This window comes from Mchenga conophoros, linkage group LG20 (assembly GCF_057382185.1).
Source record: "Mchenga conophoros isolate Kocher_MC1m ecotype Shallow Benthic linkage group LG20, M_conophoros_male_GT1.1, whole genome shotgun sequence".
NCBI classification, from domain to species: domain Eukaryota; kingdom Metazoa; phylum Chordata; class Actinopteri; order Cichliformes; family Cichlidae; genus Mchenga; species Mchenga conophoros.
The window spans coordinates 17,580,053-17,607,053 of record NC_140545.1 but is presented as its reverse complement, the minus strand read 5'-3'; the positions used below and the strand labels follow the sequence as shown (position 1 = coordinate 17,607,053).

Below are 27,001 nucleotides of genomic sequence, written 5' to 3'. Positions count from 1 at the left end.
GGTATCAGGATGACCAAAACTTAATGTATGATGTGGTGATACTTGGACTACTACTTAAATTGCACATTTATTTTCAGGGTTCCCAGGCGTGATTGGCTGTACAGATGGCACTCACATTCCAATCATTGCTCCTTCAGTAAATGAAGGAGACTATGTGAACAGGAAGTCTTTCCACAGCATTAATGTACAGGTACATAGTTCCCTGTAGCATGTCAAACTAACAAATTATTTCATTATAGTAATGGATGCTAATTTGTGTTCTCTGCACTGTGAAGATCATATGTGATGCTGCCAACATTATCACAAATGTGGAAGCCAAGTGGCCAGGCTCTGTCCATGACTCACAAATATTCCGTGAATGTACACTGAGCACAAAATTTGGACATGGTGAGTTGAGAATACTTTAAAATATATAAAGACCAATTGCTTCAGGGACATTTGAACTGAAGTGTACCCTTCTGTCTTAGGAGAGTTCACTGGCTACTTGCTTGGTGATAGGGGGTATCCATGTTTACCCTATTTGCTTACCCCTTACCCTGACCCTGAACCGGGCCCACAGCAGCGATATAATCTGGCTAATTGCAGGACAAGAGCCAGAATTGAAATGACTATCGGAATGCTTAAGGCCCGGTTCCAGTGCCTGCAAAGACTCAGGGTCACCCCAGAAAGGGCATGTGACATTATTGTGGCATGTGTGATTCTTCACAACATTGCCACAATTAGAGGAGAACACTGTCCTTCTGAACCAAACATCAGCAGTGATCCAAACCATGAACATCCTGACCCTCCCACGGACATACAAGATGGAAGAGCAGTCAGAGACACCATATGTCACAATCATTTCTTTTGACCCATCACCTCAACATGTTGAAAGAAGAATAAACAGATTTTTTGTTCAACTGGCTTTATTGGTCGCCTGTATTTCCTGTACACAAAGTATTAAAAGATGTAAACCTCATAAAGTGTCTCTGTTGCTTCCTCCTCTGTAACAGCTGTCAATGTTTCTTCATTATTTTCCTGTAGTAAAGAAATAGACAACATTGCTGTTCTACTGTAAACTCATATAATCTGTGGAGTATTACTCACAACTGCATGTTGGTCTGGCTCAACAGGAGGCTGCACCAGATGCAGTACACCATCACCATCAACTGATAGAATATGAGGTTTATACAGGTCACTTATAACTTACAAGGGACCAAATGGCAATTAACAAACATACCAAGCACCTTACACTTCATTGTCATTATGCTCTCAAAGACAACCAAGGCTGAGGGAAGGCAAGATCAGTCGGAAAATAACTTCACTACAAAATAATCCATTATGGTAAAGAGTTTATCAAATGAATGAGTAGCACTGCAAAGGTGACTGTGAAGAAAGGATGTATGCACATCATGTATTATTTTGAATTTACCCCTTATGTAGGCACTTGTGTCTTGCGGGGTTATTGCCTCAGAGGATGTCCCCGCAGAGATGCCTTCGGCCACAGGGCGCCCACTGTTTTGGCTGAGGGCCAACTGCTCAGCCTCTGTGAGTGGTGGTGGTGGAGGACCCCCACCTGTTTTTCGGGCCTCCGCTTTTTTTCTGTTGGCTATAACGGGCCACATTTGAGCATACAGAGTAAGCAAATATGTACTTGTAATGTGCTCAGATAATTTCAATAAGTGCTTACAGAAAGAAAATTAATGTAGCCTCTAACTGCAATTGATTTACATGGGACAAACAGACCAAGCACTATGGCTCATAATACAATTACACCTTACCTGTTTGGACTATATTTTTATATTTCATTTTTACTTGCTGCCAGGCACGTTTGGGGCCTGTTGGGTTGCACCTGCGCTCACATCACATCACAAAATAAAATGTATAAAATAACAAATAAAATAACATATGATAAAATAACGTGTTAAATGGGTGGAAATCCCTCGATCAATGTTTATATTAACACTCACGCATTGACTCTGTCGGCTATGTTTTGCCATGCATGCTTTTGCAGCTGTGGCTGTGTTACTTTTTTCCGCGGAATTTGCATGTTATCAGCATATGCTGCCATCAGAATTTCGGCCTCAAGCGCCTTCTTTCCCTCCGTCTCCATGGTGACTCGCTTAATCTGTGCTCCGCTTATCAGGGCTTTATGTATCCTCGTCCGCGCGCTTCACTTGGGGTTAAAGCAACTCCGCGTTGACTGAACTAATTGTTATCAGCCTTTCTGAAACGGAATATTCCGAGTTGGACAGTTCGGGGTTACTCAACCGTGAGTGTCGTTTTTCACTCTGAGTTTTCCAAACCGGCTTCCTGAAACAGGGCCCTGGTCAATCCACTTTACATATTCCCATCTAGTGATATTATTTTATCATTGTGTTAATATATCACAAGGTTCAGTTAGCTTTGCACAAAAATGGAAACCTCCAAAGAGCTACTTTTCATCTTGAGTACATTTTTACTTGCGTAAAGAGGTTGAATCAGTACTAGAGTATTTTTTTTTAACAGTAGTATTTGTACTTCAACTTAAGTACAGAATGTTTGTACTTTTGTCAACTCTGTTTATACATACACAAACCTCGTTAACTTTAATATCTGAATTCACCATTGTGACAGGATGTATTACAGAAAATAAGAAACAGCATAACAAGCCCACTTTAATACTATCCACTCCACCTGTTTGACAAGCCACCATGTTTGTTGCGCAAGAGGTTTATTGAAGAAAGTAGCTGAAGCGTCAGGTTCATTGATGAAGAAACCCACACAGATATAAATCCTCGATGTTCATCAGGTGATTTTAGTTACCTTTGAGGGACAGGATGATGCATCACCTTGTGCAGAGGTTTGAAAATGGAAGGGCATTCCTGCATTATTGTGAACAAACAACAGGACCACACAAACTTTGTCAAAGTTATTATTGTAGAATACTTTGATTTTTTTTTCTTTCATACAGACAAAAGGTGTTGGACTTAATTCCCATTAAATTCTCTTAGATTTCCATACAGACTTAGTCTACAGTATACAGGTGTGTTCTTTCTCATATATAGATATTTATTCGCTTAAATAACAGGCAGGTAACTCTTTAATATATTCAATAGTCTTCATGGTTTGTTTTTTTTTCTTTTTTTTGGTCTTTTTTTTTTTTTTTTCCTTTTTTTTTTTTATTTCAGCACAGTTAAGGCTGCATTTTCTGTCTGCAGAACAGGACTGCTTTGTGCAAGAAGGGGGACCATTCCACACATAATATTTACAATAGTATGTATAATGAATAATGTAAAAGCCTTCATTTGTTCCTGTGGTAACATGGCAGTAAATACTGGTGGCAGATCTAAAAGAGCAGCCTAAACAGCACATGGAAGCACTGCACTTCTGCAGTCTCTAGCTCTGCATTGCCTTCTGATTCTCCATCTTCTGGGTCCCCACTTTGTCCAGTCTTTCAGACTATAATGAGGTACATTTGTATCTCCTGTTCTCTATTTATAGAGTGGTGTCTCTGGTCTTAAGAGACTGTAAGCATCTCTGCACCTCAGCACACTTCAGGGGCTGTTCACTGGACAGAAAACACAGCCCTCAGAATATGCTCAGGAGAATGTGCAACTGTCTTTCCATCAGTGGGAGCACCGGTGGAGAAAATCAAGAATAATAATCATAATAATAACAATATAATACAAGCGCTTCCATTTTGTTGTTCCTCTCTTTACAAAAAGCAATTCAAATAAAAGAAAGAAACATTTAAAAAAAAAGTGTAACAGGAACATAGTACCTGTAAATCAAAGATCCACATGTGCACATTTGGGCGATCTGTACAATGGTGCAGTTGTACAATTTAGAATTTTGATAAATAATTCTGATAAATATATTCTTCTTCACATTGTTTTGTCTTTTGTGAATCTGGCTCACAACATCATGATGTAACATGGCTGGACAGATGGACAGAGATGCCTGGACAATCAAATTTACACCACTTGAGATTATTGCCCTGTAGTCTGGTGTGTGTGTGTGCGTGTTTTCATACATACAGAAAAAAGCACTGATGTAGCTGTGCTGAAATAGAGGAGACTTGAGCAGGATGTGCGCATGCGTGCGTGTGTGTCTGTGTGTGTGAGAGACAGAAAGAGAGTGAGCGAGAGGAAGAGAGCAGATGTGGAGAGATCAGAGCCTAAATGACTTACCAACACATAAAGTGTGACATTAATGATACCAAATGCATGCTTCAAAACAGACAGACCTATTGGTCACCACCTGCCCCACCCAGCTCAGGTCGGTTTAGGGTGGTGACGATGATGATGAGCATTCAAGAAGACAAGAGTTCTGTACAGGTAAGGGTGTTCCCAGAAAGCCCTGCGCACTTACTGAAACAGAACTAGCAGGACAGATGCGTTCTCTCACTGTGGTTTTAATCCAATGGTTGGGTGCGTTTGTCGACATGGCAGTCTTTTGCATAACGTCTGCCCTTGCCTTAGTCTGGCGGTGGGACAAGTCAGCTGCAGGGGAGGTGGAGGGGCAGAGAAAGGGGAGGTAGCAGGAGTTTGCATTGCTTTGAGGTGTCACACTCTGAGGCAACATGAAGTCAGCGGTCCACCCACACCTAGTACAATATGGGATACAGGAGGGCGCTCTCACAGCTGCTCTGGAATGTGATGTTTGGAATGTATGTTCCATGGAATGTCAAGGTGGAGGTGATGTCACTGGTGTCATCACTATGGTGGATATCTGATTTTTTTTTTTCTCTTCTTTTGTTGTTTTCGTTGGGCTGTGTGCTCATGCAGTGTGTTATGGCCTTTTAGGTTGGCAGCTTAGACATAATGTCTGGCAAAGTGGCAGACTGGGTTTCTTGTAGTGAGTTAGATAAAGGCATGGGTTCAGCAGGAAGTTAGCTTAGTTTAGCTTAGCTTGACATAAAGACTAGAAACAGTTCAGTTCTTCTAGCAGCACGTATAAAGCTCACAGGTTAGATGTGGTTTAATACAGAAGTGTACTTAGCCTGACCCATAAATCACTCTGCACACAAACCTTCCTAAAACCATGACTTATCCTTCTATTTCTAACCATTTCTTTTAGGGATTCTCAAAGTTTAGATGATTGGTTTCCAGCTTAGCAAGCCTACATTTACTTCACTGTTTGTCTATCCAGATGTTTTTTTATATGGGTAATTGTGGTTAATTGTTTGTTTGTTTTTTAAACACTAGTGAGCTGTTCTATTTTTTTTACACTGAAATTGAGTTGAGTCATATCTCCTTCTGCACTGCATCACACCATGGTGTGATCCACAGATGTACAGTAATGTAGTTGCTGGCTATGTTTTTAAGGGCTATGACCTGGAAAGGACTTGGTTGATACTTTTGTTTGTTACCAGAGGCTTTGGCCTTATTTCCTGGATGTGTGTTGAAAAGTGAATGAAATGCAGCAAGTTTAAATTCCATGCCCTTTCATCTTTTATATGATGAGGCACCACAACAGCAAACCTTAAGAAAGCTCTGTTGTAAAAACTGTAATAGATCTAGATTAGTGTCACAAAGAAAACTTACTACCTGTTTCATGAGCCTGCTGTCCAGAGTCTGGCTGGGGATGTTTTAAGCCCTGAAATCTTTATTGCATCCAGTTTTAATTTTAAAATAATTTAATAAATGAGACTTGGACCTGCATAAACAGCATAAAGTGGAAATAATGTGTCAACAACTATGAGACCATTATTGGGACTGTGAGCTTTGTGGTGTAGCAGCAGCAGTTCCTCTTGTTTGCTGTCTAAAACATCCTCCTGCAGCACAGTCCACTGTCACCACAATGATGCTCTTTCTTGTAGCAGTTTGATGTCTCTTGACAGCCAAGAGAGAAGAGATTTTGACCTGCACGTGTCCTGTGTTTTTTAAAGGTTACAGAACCATCAATGTATAGGCTTAACCCCTGTATCAAACACTATCAGCCTTCACTCACTACTATTGTTATATCTGCATTTAGGATGGCATTTACAGATCCTTATCTGTGTGTCATATGTTTTCATAGATATTGTGACAATAATAATGCATTGGATTTATATAGCGCTTTTCAAGGCACCCAAAGCACTTTACAATGCCACTATTCATTCACACACTGGTGGATGTAGCTACGGTTGTAGCCACAGCTGCCCTGGGGCAGACTGACAGAAGTGAGGCTGCCATATTGCGCCATCAGCCCCTCTGGCCAACACCAGTAGGGTAAAGTGTCTTGCCCAAGGACACAACGACCAGGACAGAGAGCCCGGGGATCGAACTGGCAACCTTCCGGTAACAGATACACTTCCCAACCCCCTGAGCCACAGTCGCCCCAATATGAAAAGCTGTCAGACTTTAACTAAGATTTTGCTTGTTTCCCTGGCACAAAACAAAAGCAACAAAATTGCATAACTCAAAAATTTAAAAGGGAGACGTCACGTGGTAATTGGAGTGCTTTACAGGTGTTTCTGAATAAGTTAGGCTAGCTCTTTATGCTAAATGGAGCTAACTAGCTAAAACACATAGCCTTATATCTGTACAGAGTAATGAAGGGGAATGCGCAAGGACATAATAACATTTACAATATGCTCTTCTTGGTTGTATCTGATATCTAAAAGTGAACACTGACATTAGATGCGGGCATGTGGTTGAGACACTGAGCAGGTTAAAATGGCACAATCCTTTTGTCTGCGCAGAGGGCGCTGGTTACGTAACAGAGACGACCTGATCATGTGAGCAGGAGGGGCTTCCAACCGAGTGCACGTTAAGTCTTAAAGGGCCTTCGCCTGTGCATTGCGTGTTTGATGGCATTTAAAGGGTTAATGCTTCCCAAGCATTCAGCTTTTTTTTCAAAAAGAAAAAAGCTGACACACACGCACCGACAAACTCTTGGACGTAATGCGACAAAATGAGCAAAGGAGGAACAGCAAGAGAGAAGACGATGGGACACGGAACAGAAATGAAGGGACTGGAAGAGGATGTCAGCCATGGAGGTTGCCCAAGGTGACAGGTGCAGATATTCCCCATGCATACTGGGGATATGGCAGGAGGCTTGAAATGAAATTTACACAGTAATATATCCAAATTAACATGACATCTCATACACTGTTCATCTCAGAGCAATATTCCAGATAACAGGTCATGTGAACAAATGGGGCAGCATTCAAAGACAAAGTGAGGTGATGAATGAGTTCTGTGTTGTTGCTTCCCAAACATTTATATCTATGTACCTATAGACAGATACATAGATATAAGTGCCCTGATCTTTTAGACATTGTCACAGCCATTGTATTTAAATGAACAGCAACCTTTTTTTGTTATGCTTTTGTTTGTTTTTTTCAGAAGAGACAAGACAATATACGTACACACAATGAACGAGAAAGAGGGATGAAAGAAAAATAACTCAAAGTTTCTGAGAAGAAATAAAATGATATATAAGAACGAAATAAATGAGCACCATTATGTTGGGAAATAAATGAATGGGAAATGGAAATGACTGTTAAAGCTTTAACAAAGCGTTTTACTTATACTACAAGCAAAGTAGTGACTTTGAAGCGGCTGCAGAATCTACCCAGATAAATGGTGGTAGATAAATGGTGGTGGAAAGTGGGTGACGACAACATTAATGATGAACACCAATAGAAATGGAGTGAGTCAGCCCCCATAGCCGCATGGCCTTGTTCTGCTGAAGCATTAGGGAATGTGTGGTTTTCTTCTGGACGTCTGCCCCCCCCCCCCCCACTCAGACCCTGCCAAAGCAGACCTGCAGGTGTGTGTGACAAGAGCGTGCATGAAGTTGGTGTGCAGCTGGGCAGGGTGAGTGGGGTTCCACAAGAAGGGGGTGACAGACTGAGTTGGATGGTTTTGTGGGTAAAGGAGGGGAGGGACTGGGGTGAAGGTGGGAAGTCAGACTGAGAGGGCTGGGGTAAGGGCAAAGGGAGGGAAAGTGGCAACATGTTCTCAGGGAGTTGTAAGCAGAAGTCTCCGGCCATTGTCCACTCCCTCCTTGTCCTTTGCTCCCTCTTGTGAGCTTGTTGAAAGGGCGATTAGATGAAAATGTCATGTGTGTAGGTCCTCAGCCCTCTCTTTTTCTCACCCTAACTTCATCCCCCCTTTTTCCACCCCCCCTCCCAAACCCAAGTTCAGATCAGTTATAAGGAGGTCTCCACACAGTAGAGATGGGCCGGGTAGGGGGTTGAGGGTTTCACCGGCCTGTCCCTGCCATGATGATTATGGTGGAGGTGGTGGTGGTGATGACGGGGGCTTCGGTTGTAGGTGATGACTGCGTTGGTGCTGTTTCGGTTGCTGTAGGCGACCATTGAATCAATGCTGCTGCTGCTGCTGCTGCTGCTGTTGTTGTTGTTGTTTCGGTTGCATGGGGTCACCGGGAGGCTGTACTGGCGGTAGGGCCGGGTGGGATGGGTGCGAGGCGGGGGTTGGGGCTGGGTGGGAGGCGGGGGCGGCTTGCGGAGGGCCGGGTGCAGGTGCTGGTATCTGCTGAGTTCTGATTCGTCATCCACATCGGTGTCGTCGATCAGCGGGATGTTGTGGATGAGGTCATTGATGAGGAACTCTGGGTGGACCATGAAGTTGTGGATGGAGTTGCGGGATTCCGGTTTCTCCCGGCCCTCGTACAGTGAACTACGGAATGCTTTCACCACTCGCATCTGCCCAGAAGAAAAGAGATCAGGGAGAGACCACAAAAAAGACAGAGGAGAAAGTCAGAGAAAAAGAAGAGAAAAAGGAGACATGGGACCCCAAAGACAGACCCACTTGTGTCCTCCAGCAGACAAACAGAGTAAGAGACAAGCAGACACTCAGGGCCAGGTGGCTGCAGTTAAAATAAAGGCAATGTAACTTCTAATGGTCAGTTAAATTTTTGACCAAGAGCTGCTGTGGAAGCTGAAATTAATAGGACTTGCTCAGGACAAAGGACAAAGGCACATCAATCTTCCACTTTTTAAACAGAGTACAAGTAAAATAATATTTTGAAATGATAAAATATGCTTCATTTTTTTTTACTAAGATTTAAGGTGTTTTGACACTGCAAGTGACTAGTGCTCTTCAGAATGATATCAATCATTCTAATCGACACATCAATATTATTTTCAAGGATAAGAAACCCTTAATTGTATGGTAAGTTCATTCTCTTAACTTTGGATATGGTTAGGCTAGCGCTATATCTCTTGCTTTTTTTTGTTTTTTTGTTACTTAAGTTAAGCTAAACATAAACATCAAACTCTTAGTATGAAGAAAGATTTTGAAAAAGATTTTTAAAATGCTCAAATACACAAATCTGAACTGATACCCTTCTTGTGTCAGTCTGCTAAATATAAATGTACAGCTAGCACACTGTTAGCTAGGTCTTGATTCTGATCTTCTGCTCTTGATTTATCCTGTTTAAAATCCCCATCGGAGCAGTAGCTTTAAAAAAAAAATGAATTTATTTATTTTACATGAATTACATTTAGAATTTAAGTAAAAACACAATAAAAGCATTTAATAAATGATGAATAAGTGATATTATATTTTAGGCTTTAAGGTGCTAAATAGTATGTGTCATCTGAACAACTTGACAAATTAGTTCAAATCCCTACTTAGCTGTTTTCGCTCTGCCCCACAGATGCCTTTTTGAATCATGCATCTTTAATTGCCCAGAGTGATCAAACCCAACTTCTTCATGCCCTAAGCCCCTTGATGTCATAGATTTTAACACTGTATTCTTAAAAGCAGCATAAATACTGTAAGACCTATGTTTTTAATATTTATATTATGGCATGGATTCAGGTAAGAAGCAAGTTAAGAAAATGCTATAAAGATGACGTGAGAGCACAAATTGATATAATCATTTGACTGGTATGGAAGAAGGTTGACAAATAGCCATGGAAAGGAAAACATGGATTAAATAAATATATTTATAACTTTGTTTAGATAGATGTTGTTTTAGGTAGTTTATTTCTACATCTGGATCTGCATGATGTCATTGAAAGTGGACATCCCTAACATAGACAAAAACAGCCCTGGCTATGAGCACAGAAGTCTCTTCTAGCTGTTGCTTAGACCTGTTGTTTATGAAGGGAGGCCAATCAAAAGAAAGTTGGCTTAAAGTGAGGGTAGTGTTAAAGGACGAGTTTCTTTCAGACAGGACCTCTATGACCTGAGAGGTTGTTATAAGACAGCAGAATAGGTCATCTTGAAAATAAATTGGTGCATTTCATTTAATTGAGATATATCACCATATCATGTAATAACCACCTAAGTCCTTTGTGTTGCCTGCATGTATGATCCATTCTGGATAGAAACACATTTTTCAGAAGCTACACCACATTGTTAAATAAGCAGAATAGATCTTGTTTAAAGTTTTTAACTATATCACCATCCAAACCATGGCACTGCACTAATTTAATAGCAATCTGTCTGACAATTGAAGATTAATTATACTGGGGTAACATCATATCTGGATTAATTTAGCGTCAGCTAGACATCCACCTGATCCTGTGTGTCTCCAACACACAAAAGTGAAAAATAAATAGTTTTAAAATGAGTTGGCTGATGACATGTTTCTGTCAGTTCTCACACATCGGTCACACCTTACAAGACAAAAACATTCAGTAGCCACCATCACAAAAAACACTAAAGCTGCAGAAACTTTACATCACACACACTTGGCATATGTGTCTATATGGCTGTTTGTGTGTGTGCAATCTGTTGGGCTGGTGATACATTATGCATGGGAAAAACACTCATACCTCAGCACACAGGATCACAGGCATGCACACACAGATGAAGGTGTTTGTTAGGCACAAATGGAGAAAGAAGCAGGAATGGTGAGTGTGTTAATTCAATATACAATAAAAGAAGAATTTTGCAAGAACCTATAGCAGTGACCAAACACACATACACACATAAATAATACATGCATGCAGCAGAGTGGACCAGAGTTATCTCCACATCGTGCAGTTTGGAGTCTGAATTCCGCATGCATCGGGCAGCTGTCAGTCATGGGAGCTGTTTGTTAAAGAGAGCTGCTTTATAAACACAGCCAAACTGTGAGTCATTCAGTCAGCACCCCGACACGTGTGCTCATGCACATGTGCAAAGTGTTCTGTGTGCCATGCAGCAGTGACAGACAGGAGAGCAGAGTGACAAGAATGATGACGATGAAGTTGCTGCGGGATGTAAAATAACAAATCTTGCAAAACAGAAAAGTGACATCATGAAGAATCAGCAGGTTAGAACACTATGTGATTAGCTAGATTACTAGTAAGAAAAGAGTGAAGCTTGGGTGTCAGCCCTGCCACAGAGAGAGACAGTCAGGTCATGCTTAATCAGATCTTTGTCACTTACACTCTCTTTCTGTCTCTCCCTCTCTCTCACAGACATGCTCGCACACAAACACACGCACAAGTGAGTTTTACGAGTGCACTTCAAGGTGGTGTATGCGTGCATAAACACATTCCTTTGCCATAGCAGTTGGTCCATGCACCCATCTCCAACGCCCAAACAGAGGAAAAGAAGCAGCATGAGCTCAAAAGAAAGAGAGACAGTTTAATGCAAATATACTGACAGGCAGAGGCAGACAGAGCCTTATACAGAGACAGTTTGGCCGAATGAGATCGGCAAAGAAAAAGCTTCATGTTCACTGCAACACCTACTGGAGTCCCAACTGTGATTATGAGAGGCGGATGGTCAAGCAGCTGAATGGAGTTCAATGCTGCAGTTGGCCAAACTAGGAGAAGTCTCTATATATGACTCTGGCTCATATGATAGACTGAGAGACATACAGATGTACAGACAGACGGTCAAGCGGTAGGTTCAGTGCTTATCTGTTTTTCCAAAGAGCATGTCAGACAGTAGAAAAACACCTCATGCAGCCTGAGAAGGTTTCAGAATGTTACTTTCTCACTTCGTCAGTGCTCGGTTTGTTTTCATTTTGTCTCCATGGTAAGAGTAAACTTTCGAGTATATGACGCCCACCAGTGTGACCAGAGAGGCCCGGAGGTCAGGGCACTGCTGTGTTACTTATTCCTCTCAACCATTTCTTTTCTGTCTCTCCCTCTCTCCCTGTTGGCTCTTTCAGCAGTGCTTGATGGAAAAACAATGATGGTTAAAGTACGAGGAGAAAAAAGGGCGCTGGAAGATAGAGAGGCAAAAGAACTGCTGATGAGAAGAGACTGCAACATAAATACTGGGAGAAGCTGTGAGGTAGATGACTGGTTAATGGTTCTTAATTCCCGAATTGAGGCCCAACTGAAGAGGCATTCACCCCTGGTATAATGAGCTGTAATCCATAGTGACACCTTGTGGCATTAAGAGCATCTTTTCTTCATATGTCATATGCTCACATCCCATTTAAGGGTGGAGGCTGATGTATTTTTTTAATTTTTAATTTAAAAATTCTTTACTAAAGAACTGAATGGATTAGAGTAAAATAGCTTATTGCCCTTTGTTTTTTCCCGACAAAAGTAAACTTAAAGGTTAATCTCTTTAATGGGACTTGCTCATGGAATTAACTAACTCAGCTTGAAATGAAATGAAACTGGATCCATAGATCACTTCTAAAGATCCAGAGGAATCTCTAAGATCCAACACAGCTCAGGTGAATGACGGCAATAAACAAAGACTTTTATCATTTTTATATCTCCACTTATTATTTGTGATATTTCCTTCGGATTTGCCTTTGCTGTCTTCTCATAGAATTGGTCAGGGAGTCAGTGGTGTCAATGTCAGGGTGTAGGCACACCATAATTCAACAGGGCACAAGTCTGGTTGCTTTAGAAAGAACTTTGGGTAGTGGATTAGAGTCTGTCCCTGAAACAAACTGTGGATAAGCAGCAATGCTGGGGGACAGGCCACTCTGTTTGGATAGCACATGGGCATCTGCAAGTAATGTGAATTTGGTGCTTTGGTCCAATCAGACAACCAACCCCTGGCAATGAAGAGGACATTTCCCTCATCTTAAGAGGTCATTAAAAAAAAAAAAGGGTGATAATATAAAACAATTTCCTGAATTGTGACAGCTTCACTGCCAACTTAAACTTGTGGTCACTCATAGTATTACAATCCAAATCTCTTTCACACTGTTAACAAATTAATATAAATAATCATAGAGTAAAACTGTTTACAGGACAGCCACAACTACTACAAGGCCAATTTTACCTTAAATATTTTTTAAAACAATTTTCAGTCCATTTGCCCCAGAAAAGTATGACTATCCCAGCTGACACTGGACGAGTTGCAGGGTATAAACTGGACACTGCATCAGGTCATATGCGTACATGTTTGCACTGGCATAGAAGAGGAAAATACTGAAAAAAAAGTGGGGATTTTATTTCTAAAAAAATGTCACTATAAAAAGATTAATTTATACCCCTTGTAAGCTGTTATAAAATCCAGTTCTAGCTATGTGTTATGTGTGCAACTACGCTTGCTTACACACCGCTTGTGAAAAAATAAAAATGGTGCTCACAGATTTCCAATTTCCAATAAACATTCAAATTACTGTAACACAAAGTCAAAAGAGAGCCATGACTTTGATTTTCCTCCGGATTGTGGGTGTAAAAGCACACTTTACCCACTGTAAGCAGGTTAGAATGCGGACATTCACTGATAGCAGTAATGTCTACAACCAAAGAACATCTCAATACTCACAAATTTCTCACAAAAAATGGTTAAGCATTTTTATCACGATTTTGACCAAAGGGACTATAGATGGCATATTAGGGCCACATTAAGAACAGAAACATTACTGTTAATTTTGAGAATAAAGTCAAAATCTTGAGATGAAACTCAAAAGACAAAAGCTAAAACACAATTTTGACTATGCAAGTTGTAGAGCGTATAGTAGCTGTGGCAGTGTTTGATTTGAAATGACAACTTAAATCTCAACATTCTGACTTCATTCTCAAAATATTATTTTAACTTTTATTTTAATAATATTTAATCTCAAAATCTCTTTCTGTAATCATTACAGAAAGCACTTAGAGTCCGTGGTAAATCTTTAACAGAAGAATCAGCATGCATTAGCTGAATGGTAGCATTTTATGGCAAAATCTTGGCCCACGTAAAGAAAGTGTTGTTTTGTTTCAGTTAATACAGAGGGAAAGATTCACCTTGACTGGCACATGCATAAAGAGCCATGGCTGAATACTCTTCCAGGCACATTACAATATGTGTTAGCACCATACTTTCATTGTTGGTTCACCTGACCTCTCGTTTAAGAAAAACCCTTTCTGAAATATATATATATATATACATTTCTCTGGCTTAGGCTTGTGACACATTCGGATTCATATTTTCTGCATAAACCAAGCTGGAGTTGAGAACAATGGGAGATTTTATTTGACCACTGGATGCCTCCAGACAGCACAAAGTGATTCAGAGAACACAACCTGGGTCACATCAGACTCAAAGTTAATGCTTGGTCCTTCACATTCTCTCCCTGTTCCATTTGTTTGTCCAAATCCATTTTGTTTCCCATCAGGGGCTCAGCCACTACAGGATGGCTGCAAAATGTAAAAAGTATGTGTCACGCTGCTGTTGAGTAACAGATTTGGACATAACAAGCTATTCGAATTAAGGTAGAAGACTAGAAAAAGCAAGCAAATGAGCTAGCAGACCTAAAAACTTGCTTCATACTTGGACTGTACATCCCTCCTTCCACTCCTCTACAACCAACTTTACACCAAACCAATGTTCTACTTCCAGTGTTGATTTTTTTAACATGCTATATTATAAAGTGTTGAAGTGAAGGATATGTTTCCAAAGTACTTAAACAAAGGCCAGGTTCCTCCTACTGTCTGCACAGGGTGATTGTGACAATGAGGTGTCAACAGTGCTGCCTTGGGCCTCTCTGTATTTACACCTACATGTGATGAGAATGGTGGAGAGGAGGTCAGCATGAAATGGAGGAAGGGAAGGATGGACGGAAGGGAGCAAGAAAGGTAAAGAGAAGCAACTGAGAAGACGGTTGATGACAATCAAATGAAGAGACAGCACAAACACACACATGCATGCACGCAGTCACGCAGACAGGTATACGAGCACAGGTGCACACACTCACACGCCAACAGAGAATACACACAAGTCAAACTGCAGCTCTCGGATATGTCAGCAAAGAACACGTGTTCAAACAGGCTTTCACACAGACGTGCAGAACTGACATACAAAGAAATCAAGAGAAAAGATGGAAGGGTGATTGCTATTCTAGTAAGAAAATGGAGGATGACAAAAAGGGATGAGGTAAAGGACAACGTAAGGTCCAAGAAAACTGAGAAAAAAAAATTAAATGAAGAGAAACCTACTAAAGAAATCTTATCAGTATGCTACACAAGAGCCTGTATTTAGATCTGATAAAATCTAAATACCACTACAAAAGAACAACTCTACTTATGAAGAACAATTAGAAAACATTTCACATAATATTTCTGCAAACAGGGAACCTGTAATATCTCATAAATAAGGAAGAAAGACAAGAAAGAGAAAACTGCCATTGAGAGAGAGAGAGAGAGAGAAAGGGGTGAGGAAAAACAAAGTGGACAGAGAGAGAAATCAGAACTTTTTGGAGACGTCAGGGGGCCAAACTTGTGACGTTGGAGCTGGAAATACTGTTACAGAAATAACCAGTTGACAACAATTTCAGCACCGAACAAAAGTGAGAGAAGAGGAAGAAGGAAAGCTAGAAAGATAGAGGCAAAAGGAACCGTTTCTTTATAAAACTACATTCTTAAAAAGAGCAGTGTGTTATAGGGCTTTTATACTCGAAGGTTTACAGTATTGCTGAAGCCACATGGAAGCCTTTTGTTAATGATAATGAATTCTATGGCAGTGAAAAATATTTGTAGCATTTTCCAAAGTATGTAGAGACTCAAGAATGTATTAGAGAAGTACTACATTGTGTTGTTGTTCAGAGAATAGAAAGACACCTTTACAATAGAGATTTTTACAACAGAGGCAAACCACAGTAACTACGCTTGACCTCAGTCACGGACAAGAAATAACACATTGTGCAGGAGGAGCTGTTATCTGCTCTCTAAACTTCAGGATGCATCCGTAGCTTCTGAGAATTATGCATAACAAAATCCTTGTTTTTTTAAAATCTGAGTCACTTATAAAAGTGTTGCATCTTTTGCATCAGGGCACATCAGACAGAGAGAGAACAGTTAGCTCCCTCCTGCACTGACAAACAACAAAAACAGTCTCTGGCCTGGGACCAGGAGTGGGTTGGGACCAGACCAGACAATACCAGAACTACACAGCCGTGGCAGGATTGGGTGCTGTTTGAAAGGGAGAATAAGAGCAAAGAACAGAGGACACATTGCACACAACACGAGTAGCGAGCGAGCCGGAGGGACACAACCATAGAGAGTCAAAATACTGCAGTCCACGTGCCGTGCAGCTGTGTGGCAGTGTGTGGGTGGTTGAGTGGGTGCGAGTGTGTGTTTCTGTGTCTCTGAATGAGTGTGTGAGTGTGTGCATGTATGCACGAATGCTTCTGTATGTGTGTACATGCGTTCGGCGGACTCACTCCCAGGGGCTGGGCTGGTATTGGCTGTTGCAGTAGAGAGAGCTACGTGAGAGGGGGTAGAGATAGTGTTTACGTCGTGGAGCTGACTGAGCACAGAGGAGCGCCGTCTCACCGCTCCCTGAAACGAACCGCTTCGCTTGAACGTGCTCACTACCTCCATCTGCAGGACAGAGATACAAACAGCATCATTCAGTAAGGGCAGGAAAGTCCAGTCTGAGTGTGTGCGTGTGTCTTTGGTCCTTTTAAAAGATTCTCCTGTCACAGACAGAGTAAAAAATTCTCTGATTTCAGTGTATCATAACTGATTCATGAATATTACTAACAAAATCTGTGCATCTACACACTACGCACTCAGACCAAACCCTCTTAATGAAAAACTGGCCACTTTATGCAAAGACAGGCACTTAAGCAAAGAGTCTGGGCTGGCTCTCTGACACTCCTTAGGAGGAGACTGCTGTCGTTTCCCTGTCTTAAAGTCCGCTCTCACACAAAGTTGTGCAAGAATCAATCAAAGCAATCAAGCGAATCAGTGGCCTGTCTAGTTGCATAAGCTTGCGTACAACATGTAAATACTCACTCCTGCACGCACAAACATATACACACACATACACTCACACCATTTATCTCCTGTTATGTTTCTGAGCATCTAAAATAGCACTCTCAAGGTAGAGAAGGCCATTGTGTGATTGTGACTTTGTGGAACAAAAAGGTTAGCTGCGTTGGGGAGAGAGAGAAAAACAAAAACCTGAATCATTATGTTTGGCACAATTCAGAAGAGCACAACAGCATGGATGAGAGAGACTGACTTTTGAAGAGTAAGAACAAATCTAAAATTGTAACTCTCAAAGAAGAGTCAAATATGCAGCACTTCTTTCTTTCCAAAAGTCTCTTTAGTTAGCGTGTGACGGCCATGATACTAACAGTTTATTTAGGCAGTAAGAACACTCCCATAGTAATGTGGATTTTATCATGCTGCACATGACTAAAGAAGTGCAGCTCTTTGTGATTACATACCACATCTTTTAAAGATTCCCCAATCTATCTGTAATTAACCTTAAACAAACTGCTTGTGGTCATGACCAAGTGAAGCTTCTGGCTGACATGTCTAGAAATCTGTTGGTGAGACTTTTGGTTAGGGCCTGGTTAAACAGTACCTGGGTCTGGATACGGTTGAGGCCTCTGAACCAGAGGATCTGTCCACGGCGCAGCTCTCTTTCTGCACAGTCGATCTCCTCCTCATCCTCTGCCAGCTCCTCCCCTTCCTCCTCCCCTGGTTCTAGTCCCAACCCCGCCTCCTTCAAACACGGCAGTCGCTCTGCAGGAACTGTAGCAATCACCTGGAAGCCAGATTTGTAACAATGTTACTTGACCAGAACAAACCAGAGTGACAAAATAATGAGCAGCGTGTGTGCTTTTCCAACCTTAGTTCACATGCAGTGGTTTATTATTTAACTGTCAGTTTTAGCACAAAATAGCTCTGAAGTGTTCTCTCAGGCAGTGTGAATATATTTCCTTAGCCTCACCTTGGAAAAAACCAGGTCTGCCAGCCTACACTTGCTTAGTGTTGTTTGATTCAGCAGGCTAAAGAGCTACTTACCTGCCCCCAGAGCAGCTCTCCAACTCCCACAAACAGACACCAAAGCCACTGCTCGATGTTGAGAGGAGCACAGCTGAAGGGTTTCCCTCCAAACTGCACAATCACGATCTGCAGCAGAAACACAGGAAAAGAACTCATTACACATATACACAAACAAAGCAGAAAGCAGTGCTACACCATGTAGCTCTGCTCTATCCATCACTAACTTTCACACTTCTTAGCATATGACACAAGTCCCATGATAGGGGCAGAGTTCTCATGCCACCAAAACTTACAATCCCAACAAAAAGGGGAGTCCTAAGGGCTTAACACTGAGCCCTATTTCATCATGCCCAATTTCATCTAATCTTGCAAACTAATTAGGGTCGAGATTGGTTAGTACATAGATGGGTGATTACCGTTGAATACCAGAGCCTATTTGAGTGGTTGTGGCTTAGAATGGGTCAGCAAACAAAGAAAGTTTGTAATTGATCCTTGGCTCCACAAATCTATATGCTGAAGTATCATCAGGCAAAGTACTAAAGCAAGAGGTTCGTACGGAATCAGCCATTGGTGTGTGTGTGAATGTGAATGTTGTTGTTGTTTTTTCTACTCAGAGGACAATGTCTGAACATCAGGCTTTTCAATATGTTAGTGCTAACACTGATAAGTAAAAACCACAAATGATTATATTAAATAAAGGATGATATTACTTTCAGGTTGTGATTAATGTGGCAGAGGTATGTTCACATACATATGAGGTCAGAATTACTAACCTCCCACCCAGAAAATGTCTGTTATTAAAGTAACTCTCAGGTGTTGTTAAATGGAACAAGAGAATTTCAACACAGCCAAATATCCTAGTTTTATGTGGATGCTTATATTATTTTACTTTGAAGACAGAAATACTTTTTTTTCCACAAAAAGCAATCATTTGCCTATCCTTTTTGCTCGATAACAGCCCGCAGTCATTTGTTGTCTCACTCATGTCTCCTGAGCAATCCACGCGGACTCTTCTTTGGTGAATCTCTCAAGCTCCTCCAGATTTTATGATCTTCTGGCATGGACCTTGGTCCACGAATTTTCAATGTGATTCAAGTCAGTGCTTGGTGCAGGCCAGCCAGTAATATTCACTTTGGTCTTCTGGAGGTATAATTTGGAACATTGTCGTGGGGGAAGGTGACAAAGTGACAACCCAGACCCAGTTTTGCTTCTGACTACTTAAAGCTTTCTTTCAAAATCTTTACATACAGTGGCAAAAAAGTATTTAGTCAGCCACCGATTGTGCAAGTTCCCCCACCTAAAATGATGACAGAGGTCAGTAATTTGCACCAGAGGTACACTTCAACTGTGAGAGACAGAATGTGAAAAAAAAATCCATGAATCCACATGGTAGGATTTGTAAAGAATTTATTCGTAAATCAGGGTGGAAAATAAGTATTTGGTCAATAACAAAAATACAACTCAATACTTTGTAACACAACCTTTGTTGGCAATAACAGAGGTCAAACGTTTACTATAGGTCTTTACCAGGTTTGCACACACAGTAGTTGGTATTTTGGCCCATTCCTCCATGCAGATCTTCTCGAGAGCAGTGATGCTTTGGGGCTGTCGCCGAGCAACACGGACTTTCAACTCCCGCCACAGATTTTCTATGGGGTTGAGGTCTGGAGACTGGCTAGGCCACTCCAGGACTTTCAAATGCTTCTTACGGAGCCACTCCTTTGTTGCCCGGGCGGTGTGTTTTGGATCATTGTCATGTTGGAAGACCCAGCCTCGTTTCATCTTCAAAGTTCTCACTGATGGAAGGAGGTTTTGGCTCAAAATCTCACGATACATGGCCCCATTCATTCTGTCCTTAACACGGATCAGTCGTCCTGTCCCCTTGGCAGAAAAACAGCCCCATAGCATGATGTTTCCACCCCCATGCTTCACAGTAGGTATGGTGTTCTTGGGATGCAACTCAGTATTCTTCTTCCTCCAAACACGACGAGTTGAGTTTATACCAAAAAGTTCTACTTTGGTTTCATCTGACCACATGACATTCTCCCAATCCTCTGCTGTATCATCCATGTGCTCTCTGGCAAACTTCAGACGGGCCTGGACATGCACTGGCTTCAGCAGCGGAACACGTCTGGCACTGCGGGATTTGATTCCCTGCCGTTGTAGTGTGTTACTGATAGTGACCTTTGTTACTTTGGTCCCAGCTCTCTGCAGGTCATTCACCAAGTCCCCCCATGTGGTTCTGGGATCTTTGCTCACCGTTCTCATGATCATTTTGACCCCACGGGATGAGATCTTGCGTGGAGCCCCAGATCGAGGGAGATTATCAGTGGTCTTGTATGTCTTCCATTTTCTGATGATTGCTCCCACAGTTGATTTTTTCACACCAAGCTGCTTGCCTATTGTAGATTCAATCTTCCCAGTCTGGTGCAGGTCTACAATACTTTTCCTGGTGTCCTTCGAAAGCTCTTTGGTCTTGGCCATGGCGGAGTTTGGAGTGTGACTGTTTGAGGCTGTGGACAGGTGTCTTTTATACAGATGATGAGTTCAAACAGGTGCCATTCATACAGGTAACGAGTGGGGGACAGAAAAGCTTCTTACAGAAGACGTTACAGGTCTGTGAGAGCCAGAGATTTTCCTTGTTTGAGGTGACCAAATACTTATTTTCCACCCTAATTTACAAATAAATTATTTACAAATCCTACCATGTGGATTCATGGATTTTTTTTCACATTCTGTCTCTCACAGTTGAAGTGTACCTCTGGTGCAAATTACTGACCTCTGTCATCATTTTAAGTGGGGGAACTTGCACAATCGGTGGCTGACTAAATACTTTTTTGCCCCACTGTATGCTTTTTTCTTCATAGTTCCTTCCACATTGATGAGATTCACAATTCCAACCGCTGAATAATATTCCCCCCACCGTGTTTCCGTGTAGGAAAGGTGTTCTTGGATTGTACATCTCGCTTTTCATTCTCCAACCAAAAGAGTGTGTCTATTCAATTCTATTCTATTTATACAGCGCTAAATCACAACAGTCACCTAAAGTCGCTTTATATTGTAAGGTAGACCCTACAGTAATACATACAGAAGAGCTAGCTCTATGGCTAGAATTCTAGTTTCAGCTCATCTTAACAATGGATGCATAATTGTTATGACTGCCGTCGTGTGCTGGGGTTCTGACATGTAAATGTGAGTGTGCAGGTGCGCCTCCAGGAGTGGTGGATCCCGAAGATGGTGTGCCCGGATTGGATGCTGCTCTGGAGGCGGAGTAGAAGATGGCGCGGTTGAAGACGGCAATCCATCCATCCTCGGTTTTACCCCAATCGGCTGGGGCTGCGTCATGCCCTGTGTTGCTTTGTGAATCCAGGAGGAAGTTGGGCACAGTTTTCTCATGTTTTGTTAGTCAGGAAGGTAAGTGATTATTGTTTGGTTATTTTTCTCTGGGGCTAGGCAAGCAGTTGCTCCTCTGAGTTAGTTTCCTTTTCTTTGTTATTTTGGCATGGGTCCACCCCAAAGCCTGAGTGACTCCTATGAAACCCGTTTTTGTTTCGTTCCTGTAAATAAACCATTCCTTATTTTAACTGATGGTGTGATGTGCTGCTTGGGGTCGAACTGGGGGTGGATCATTCCTCTTGCTGCGGTCGGGTCCCCTAGACCGGCCATAACAATAATCTTTTCTCAAGGTTGTCGATAGTATGCTGCAGTCTAACTTGAACTCATCTGCAGAAGTGGTTTTTCTTGGTCTTGTTAAAGGTAAACCTTGTTAGAGAAACCATAGTTGGCAAGCACAGCAGTAATGCATATCTTGTAGCTGATCACCAGGTTTGCACAGATCTTAAGAATGATTCTGGGAAACGCTCCAAATTCCTTAGTTGTCTTGGCTGCCATTTGACAGCTTAAAGCTTCAGCTCCCTCCACAGCTTTTCTACAGGACTGAGGTCTGACTTCTAGATAGACCTTTATGTGGTTCTTCTTTAGCCACTCCTTTGTTGGCTTAGTGGTGTGTTTTAGGTTACTGTCATGCTGGAGAACCCATCCATTGCCCATTTTCAGTATTCTGGCTCAGGTAATTTGTCCTGTACGCTTAGCACAAATACAGCCCCAGAGCATAATGGTTCTACCTCTGTGCTTGAGGGTGGGGATGATGCTCTTTGGATCATAAAAGCATTTATATTGCTTCATTTTACCACAGCACTTTATTCCAAACCTTCTCTGAATCATTTAGATGGTTACTGGCAAATTTAACACAGGCGACTGTGGCTCAAGAGATGGCAGTTCGTCTTGTAATCAGAAGGTTGCCAGTTCGAGCCCCGGCTCCGACAGTCTCGGTCATGGTGTCCTTGGGCAAGACTACTGGTGGCGCCAGTGTCCGGCAGCCCTGCCTCTGCGCCCCAGGGCAGCTGTGGCTACAATGTAGCTTGCCATCACCAGTGTGTGAATGGGTGGATGACTGAATATAGTGTAAAGCGCTTTGGGGTCCACAGGGACTAAGTAAAGCACTATACAAATACAGGCCATTTACCATTTTTTATATACATGTGCCTTCTTGAGCAGGAGGACCTTGTGGGTCTTGTCGCTGCAAGATTTCAATCCATTATGGTTTTTTCATCATTTGTCTCTGCTGTAGTAAATAGGCAAATATCAGCAAATAGGTTTGATAATAAATAATATCAACTCATTAATATTGTTAGATTTGTATTGTTGATTGTCATTTATGCTTAGAAATATTTAACCATATATGCTTAGAGGTGTATAATCATTTGTAGATAGAAAGGATGTCTCATCCTATTAACTCTGTGTAGAGGGGGGTGCATACATTCCTCTACTCAGAGTGTCCTGGCATGGATCACACTCCCTAGGAGAGTTTATCTTCTCCTTATTGATTTATGGTATAGCAAACACACGTATATCTGTTTGAGTATAAGAGCCTTTTGTTCAGACGTCCTGGCACCAGCCTTTGGGGAGTCTTCACAGGGTCACATCTTGACCTCACACACACACACACACACACACACACACACACACACACACACACACACACACACACAGTATTCTTTGTTCACATGTATACCTATGTAGACGTCATATGTTAATGAACCTATGCATATTCATGTAACCTCAATAAAAGAACAGTGGTACGGGAGAACGGACGAGAGCAACTGGGGTCAAGCGAAGGAACGGCGTTTGTCCGGTCTCTCCCGTGCACGAGAAACATGAAGAACTTTGCCTACTCGTGTCTTGCGTAATTGTCTTGTGTAATTATATTGTCCTTAACGTTCCAGCGGATAGGTTCAAGCTACAAACCTATCAAATATACTGGCCTAAAATGTATAAGGCCATCTGCACCCAAAAGCCTGTATCAGGCCAGCTCTGATAAAATGTCCTTTATTTCAGGACATTTTATCAGTCTTGCAGTCTTTTGTACAACACAAAAGACTGCAAGTGTTTTAGTCTTATTGCTGCAGGGAAAACACTCAACATTGACAAATAGAATATGTTCCTGCTGCAGTGTGCTGATTTAAACGAATGAGATTTGAGTTTAATGGAGTATATAGTCACTGAACACTTTAGTAATTTTTTGTATTTCCCAGATTTCTTTGAGTGTGGATTCTTCTGATTCCAAAAACAATCAACTGGAGAAGAGGCTTGCAGTTGCCCTTTACTGGGAGATGAAGCTTTTTTGTTTGTTTGTTTTATAGAAACAGGAAAACATGGAGTGGGCTTTGAGAAGAGTGAGTGAAATCATATGACCTCCATATATGTGAAATATATTACTTTAACTTATCTTCAACCATCAGATGTACTGCTCTTGTGTCACCCTGCAAATATTTGTTGGTTTCTAAAAGCACACTTAGATCAAGTGACACGAGTTAAAACTTTGCATGAACTCTGAACTCTTCTACAAGTACAACCTCTTCTACTTTTTCCAGATTATCTGTGATACAGATAAAAACATCAACATTACATAATCATACAATGCTGCTCTTAAAACTGGATTTTACCACTACTTGAGTTGTGGAAACTTCTGGACCCCTGGAGATCTGTGACCCCTGGGCAGATTCATCTTTGGTAACTCAGACTTGATTGTAAGCTGAGAACAGGGAATCTCTGCCATATTAGGCAGAGCAGTCAGTCTGCCCCAACTTACATTACTGTGTAAAAAGATGTATATAATGTATAGAACTAAACTTTAAGAGTAATTATTCCAAAACAATATATGTGGCTTGCTCAAACCACTTCTTTAAGCTCAAAGTAAAGCAGCACTCTTATGTCCTCTAAGGTCTACATGCCTCAGTGGATGTACCAACAGCACTTGATCATTTACACGTGGAACAAGGCTTATCAGTGACACTGCCATCTTTGGACCAACCCAGAGAGTCAGAAATCACACTGTGAATACGATCCATCATATCACATATAATATCATTTTGTAGCTTTCTTACTTATTTCTTCCTCTTTCACCTCTCTCAAGCTGCTTCCACTCTTCAGATCTCTCTGATTTTATTTTAATACAAATCTGTTTTTTCATCACTATTATACCCCAAATCCCTGCTCCTCCCCTCAAGCCCCCCCTCTCTTGTTTTTCTCTACCCAGGGTAACAACAAGCACCGTAGAGTTCTGAAAATATTCTTCTTCTTTCTTCCCTCCTCTCAGTCTCTCTTTGTTTTCTTGTCTGTATTTCTGTGTACACAGAGTTCCTTTCTCATTGCATTGCTAATGTGTTCAGCATGAGTCAATTGATCCAAATATGGACTGAATCTATAAAAGTGACCAAAACAGCAAAATAAATGACTAAAATATAAAATATATTGTCTAAAATATAAAACCCAGTTACAGTCTCACTTCTTTTGGGAACATTACTTTTTACCCCAAACTATGTTGTAATCCTTTACCAAACTGTTGAGAAGAGACATTCATTTATGTCTCACTATAAATAATTATGATACAAAAAATAATTTAGAGTTCTGGATATGGAAATGTTAAAATAAATCACATGTCAGTGACATGCCATTTATGTAATGAAGTTCCAGTAAAAAAAACATGTGTTTTGTAGACTATGAGCTTCCATTGCTAGTCTTGCATCTTAGAATAGAACTTAACTGAACCAAATGCAAATGGTCATTTTTAATAAGAATTCATCCCTCATACGGTTATTATAAAGGTGAGAACCTTAGCCATAAATCCAACCCAAGCTATTTTTGTAGCATGCTGTAAACACTTTAATTTCATGGACTTAAGTGTGACATTTTAACACTGGAGTCTGTGAGGTTTGATTCACTCTTGAAACAGCCACAAGTGGTCATTGGAGGAATTAGTTTTTGGCACTTGAATAACACAGTATGCTGTACCATAAGAAGGACAAAACATCAGCGGCTCAAAATTTCCTCTATGAAATACTAAAAGGTGTTAAAGGATTAACCTGACCTGCACAGCAAAAGTTCCCAAAACAATGGAGCAGAAGATTGGGTTAGAAAAAATGCCATCAAAAACATTTCTCTCTCCATGGATTTTGCGAGCATTGATCTCGTTGAAAAGCTGCATGAGGACAAAGGTGTTGAAGATAATGGTGTAGTGCTCAGAGGGCGGGGAGTGAAGCGGAGCATTACGACCACTGTCAATGTTGAACATTCGTTCGCCTGGAGAGCACAGAAAAAAGGAAGAAATAAAAGAACATTCAGACTTGGTCTTAGTAGTAAGATTATAGACAGGTTTAGGTTAGGGCTAGCATGGCCAATTAATTCGGGATGTTACCATGCTGCCAAAAAACAATTTTAAGTACATAAAGTCACAAAGAAAGGTGCAGTTGAGTGTGTTATATTATTCTAAAAATTTTCTAAGGTTTTCTTCCATATTGCCAAACCCTACTTCTGAACTCGCTAGTCCTCAGTGCAACACAATATTTTACCTCAATGATATAACACACTGTTGGCATTAAAGAAATTGTTCATATTTATTTGATAGATTCCAAACTGAGCATGTAAATGGGAATTTTCTTCACACATAAAAGTTATGGAGTTCCACAGGGTTCTGTGCTGGGACTAATATTGTTTCACTTAGACAATATTATTAGAAAAAATTATAAATTTTCATTCTTTCTCCATGAAACCAGATGATACAAATCAGCTAGTAAAACTACAGGTATGTCTTAAAGCCCTAAATGCCTGAATTTACTTCTTTAAAAAACTGAATGGCAATGGGCCTAGAAAGAACAACCATGTATTAGCTTATGCAGTGACTCCTTTTAAAATCCAGAATTGAATTTAAAATCCTTTTCCTCATAAATTTTTTTTTAACAAGTCATACTTTAAAGAACTCATAGTACATTATTATCCAATCAAAGCACCAAGAATGCACGCTTACTTGTAGTTCCTAGAATTTTTAAAAGTACAAAGGAAGACAGAGCCTTTAGTTGAGGCTCCTGTGGAATCCAGTTTGGATGTGGAAGAAATACACTCTCTAATTTTCTGATGAGAAACTTGCCTTTTTGATAAAAAGTTATTGTTAGGTGACATGATAGGTGTCCTTTGTGTCTCTCTGTTCTCTTCCCTTTCCCCTCACTCTTAACTGGCCATGGTAAATGATCGCCCTACCCTGACCCTGGTTCTTCAAGAGGTTTCTTCCCGTTAAAAGGCAGTTTTTCCTTCCCATCAAATGTTTCCTAACAGGGGATGTTGCTATTTCTTTCTAATATTGTCGTACATATTAGCCTACAATACAAAGTGTTTTTAGGTGACTACTGTCGTATATTGGGAATATAGAAATAAAATGTAATTGAATTGATTAACCTCTTAAGCCCCAATGCCCCCCTGATACGGGGGCAAAAGGCAGGAGATCAGTTAGGCTTGGGGCTTAAGAGGTTAAGGTTAGCATAAAGGGAAGGATATCCTTAAGTTATACCCTTAAGTATCCTGAGCCTGTGTATCAACCAGTACTCAATCTGA

The 27,001-nt window shown here is 41.1% G+C and overlaps 1 protein-coding gene across 4 annotated transcripts in view; it reads right to left on the bottom strand.

Moving 5' to 3' along the window:
- Positions 1-2,877: 2,877 nt before the first annotated feature.
- Positions 2,878-27,001, bottom strand: part of atp2b3b (ATPase plasma membrane Ca2+ transporting 3b) — a 105,951-nt gene continuing 81,827 nt past the window's right edge. For 2 of the 4 annotated variants that reach the window (XM_085259073.1, XM_085259074.1), the window contains 5 exons: positions 25,485-25,696; positions 18,074-18,181; positions 17,631-17,813; positions 16,477-16,636; positions 8,458-8,617 (listed from right to left, as the gene is read on the bottom strand). In XM_085259073.1, coding sequence (XP_085115199.1) covers positions 8,592-8,617; positions 16,477-16,636; positions 17,631-17,813; positions 18,074-18,181; positions 25,485-25,696 — 689 coding nt within the window. In that variant the 3' untranslated portion in view covers positions 8,458-8,591. Of the gene's footprint in view, positions 8,618-16,476; positions 16,637-17,630; positions 17,814-18,073; positions 18,182-25,484; positions 25,697-27,001 lie in introns of all 4 variants that reach the window. The other 2 variants (XM_085259071.1, XM_085259072.1) reach the window with 1 other exon arrangement.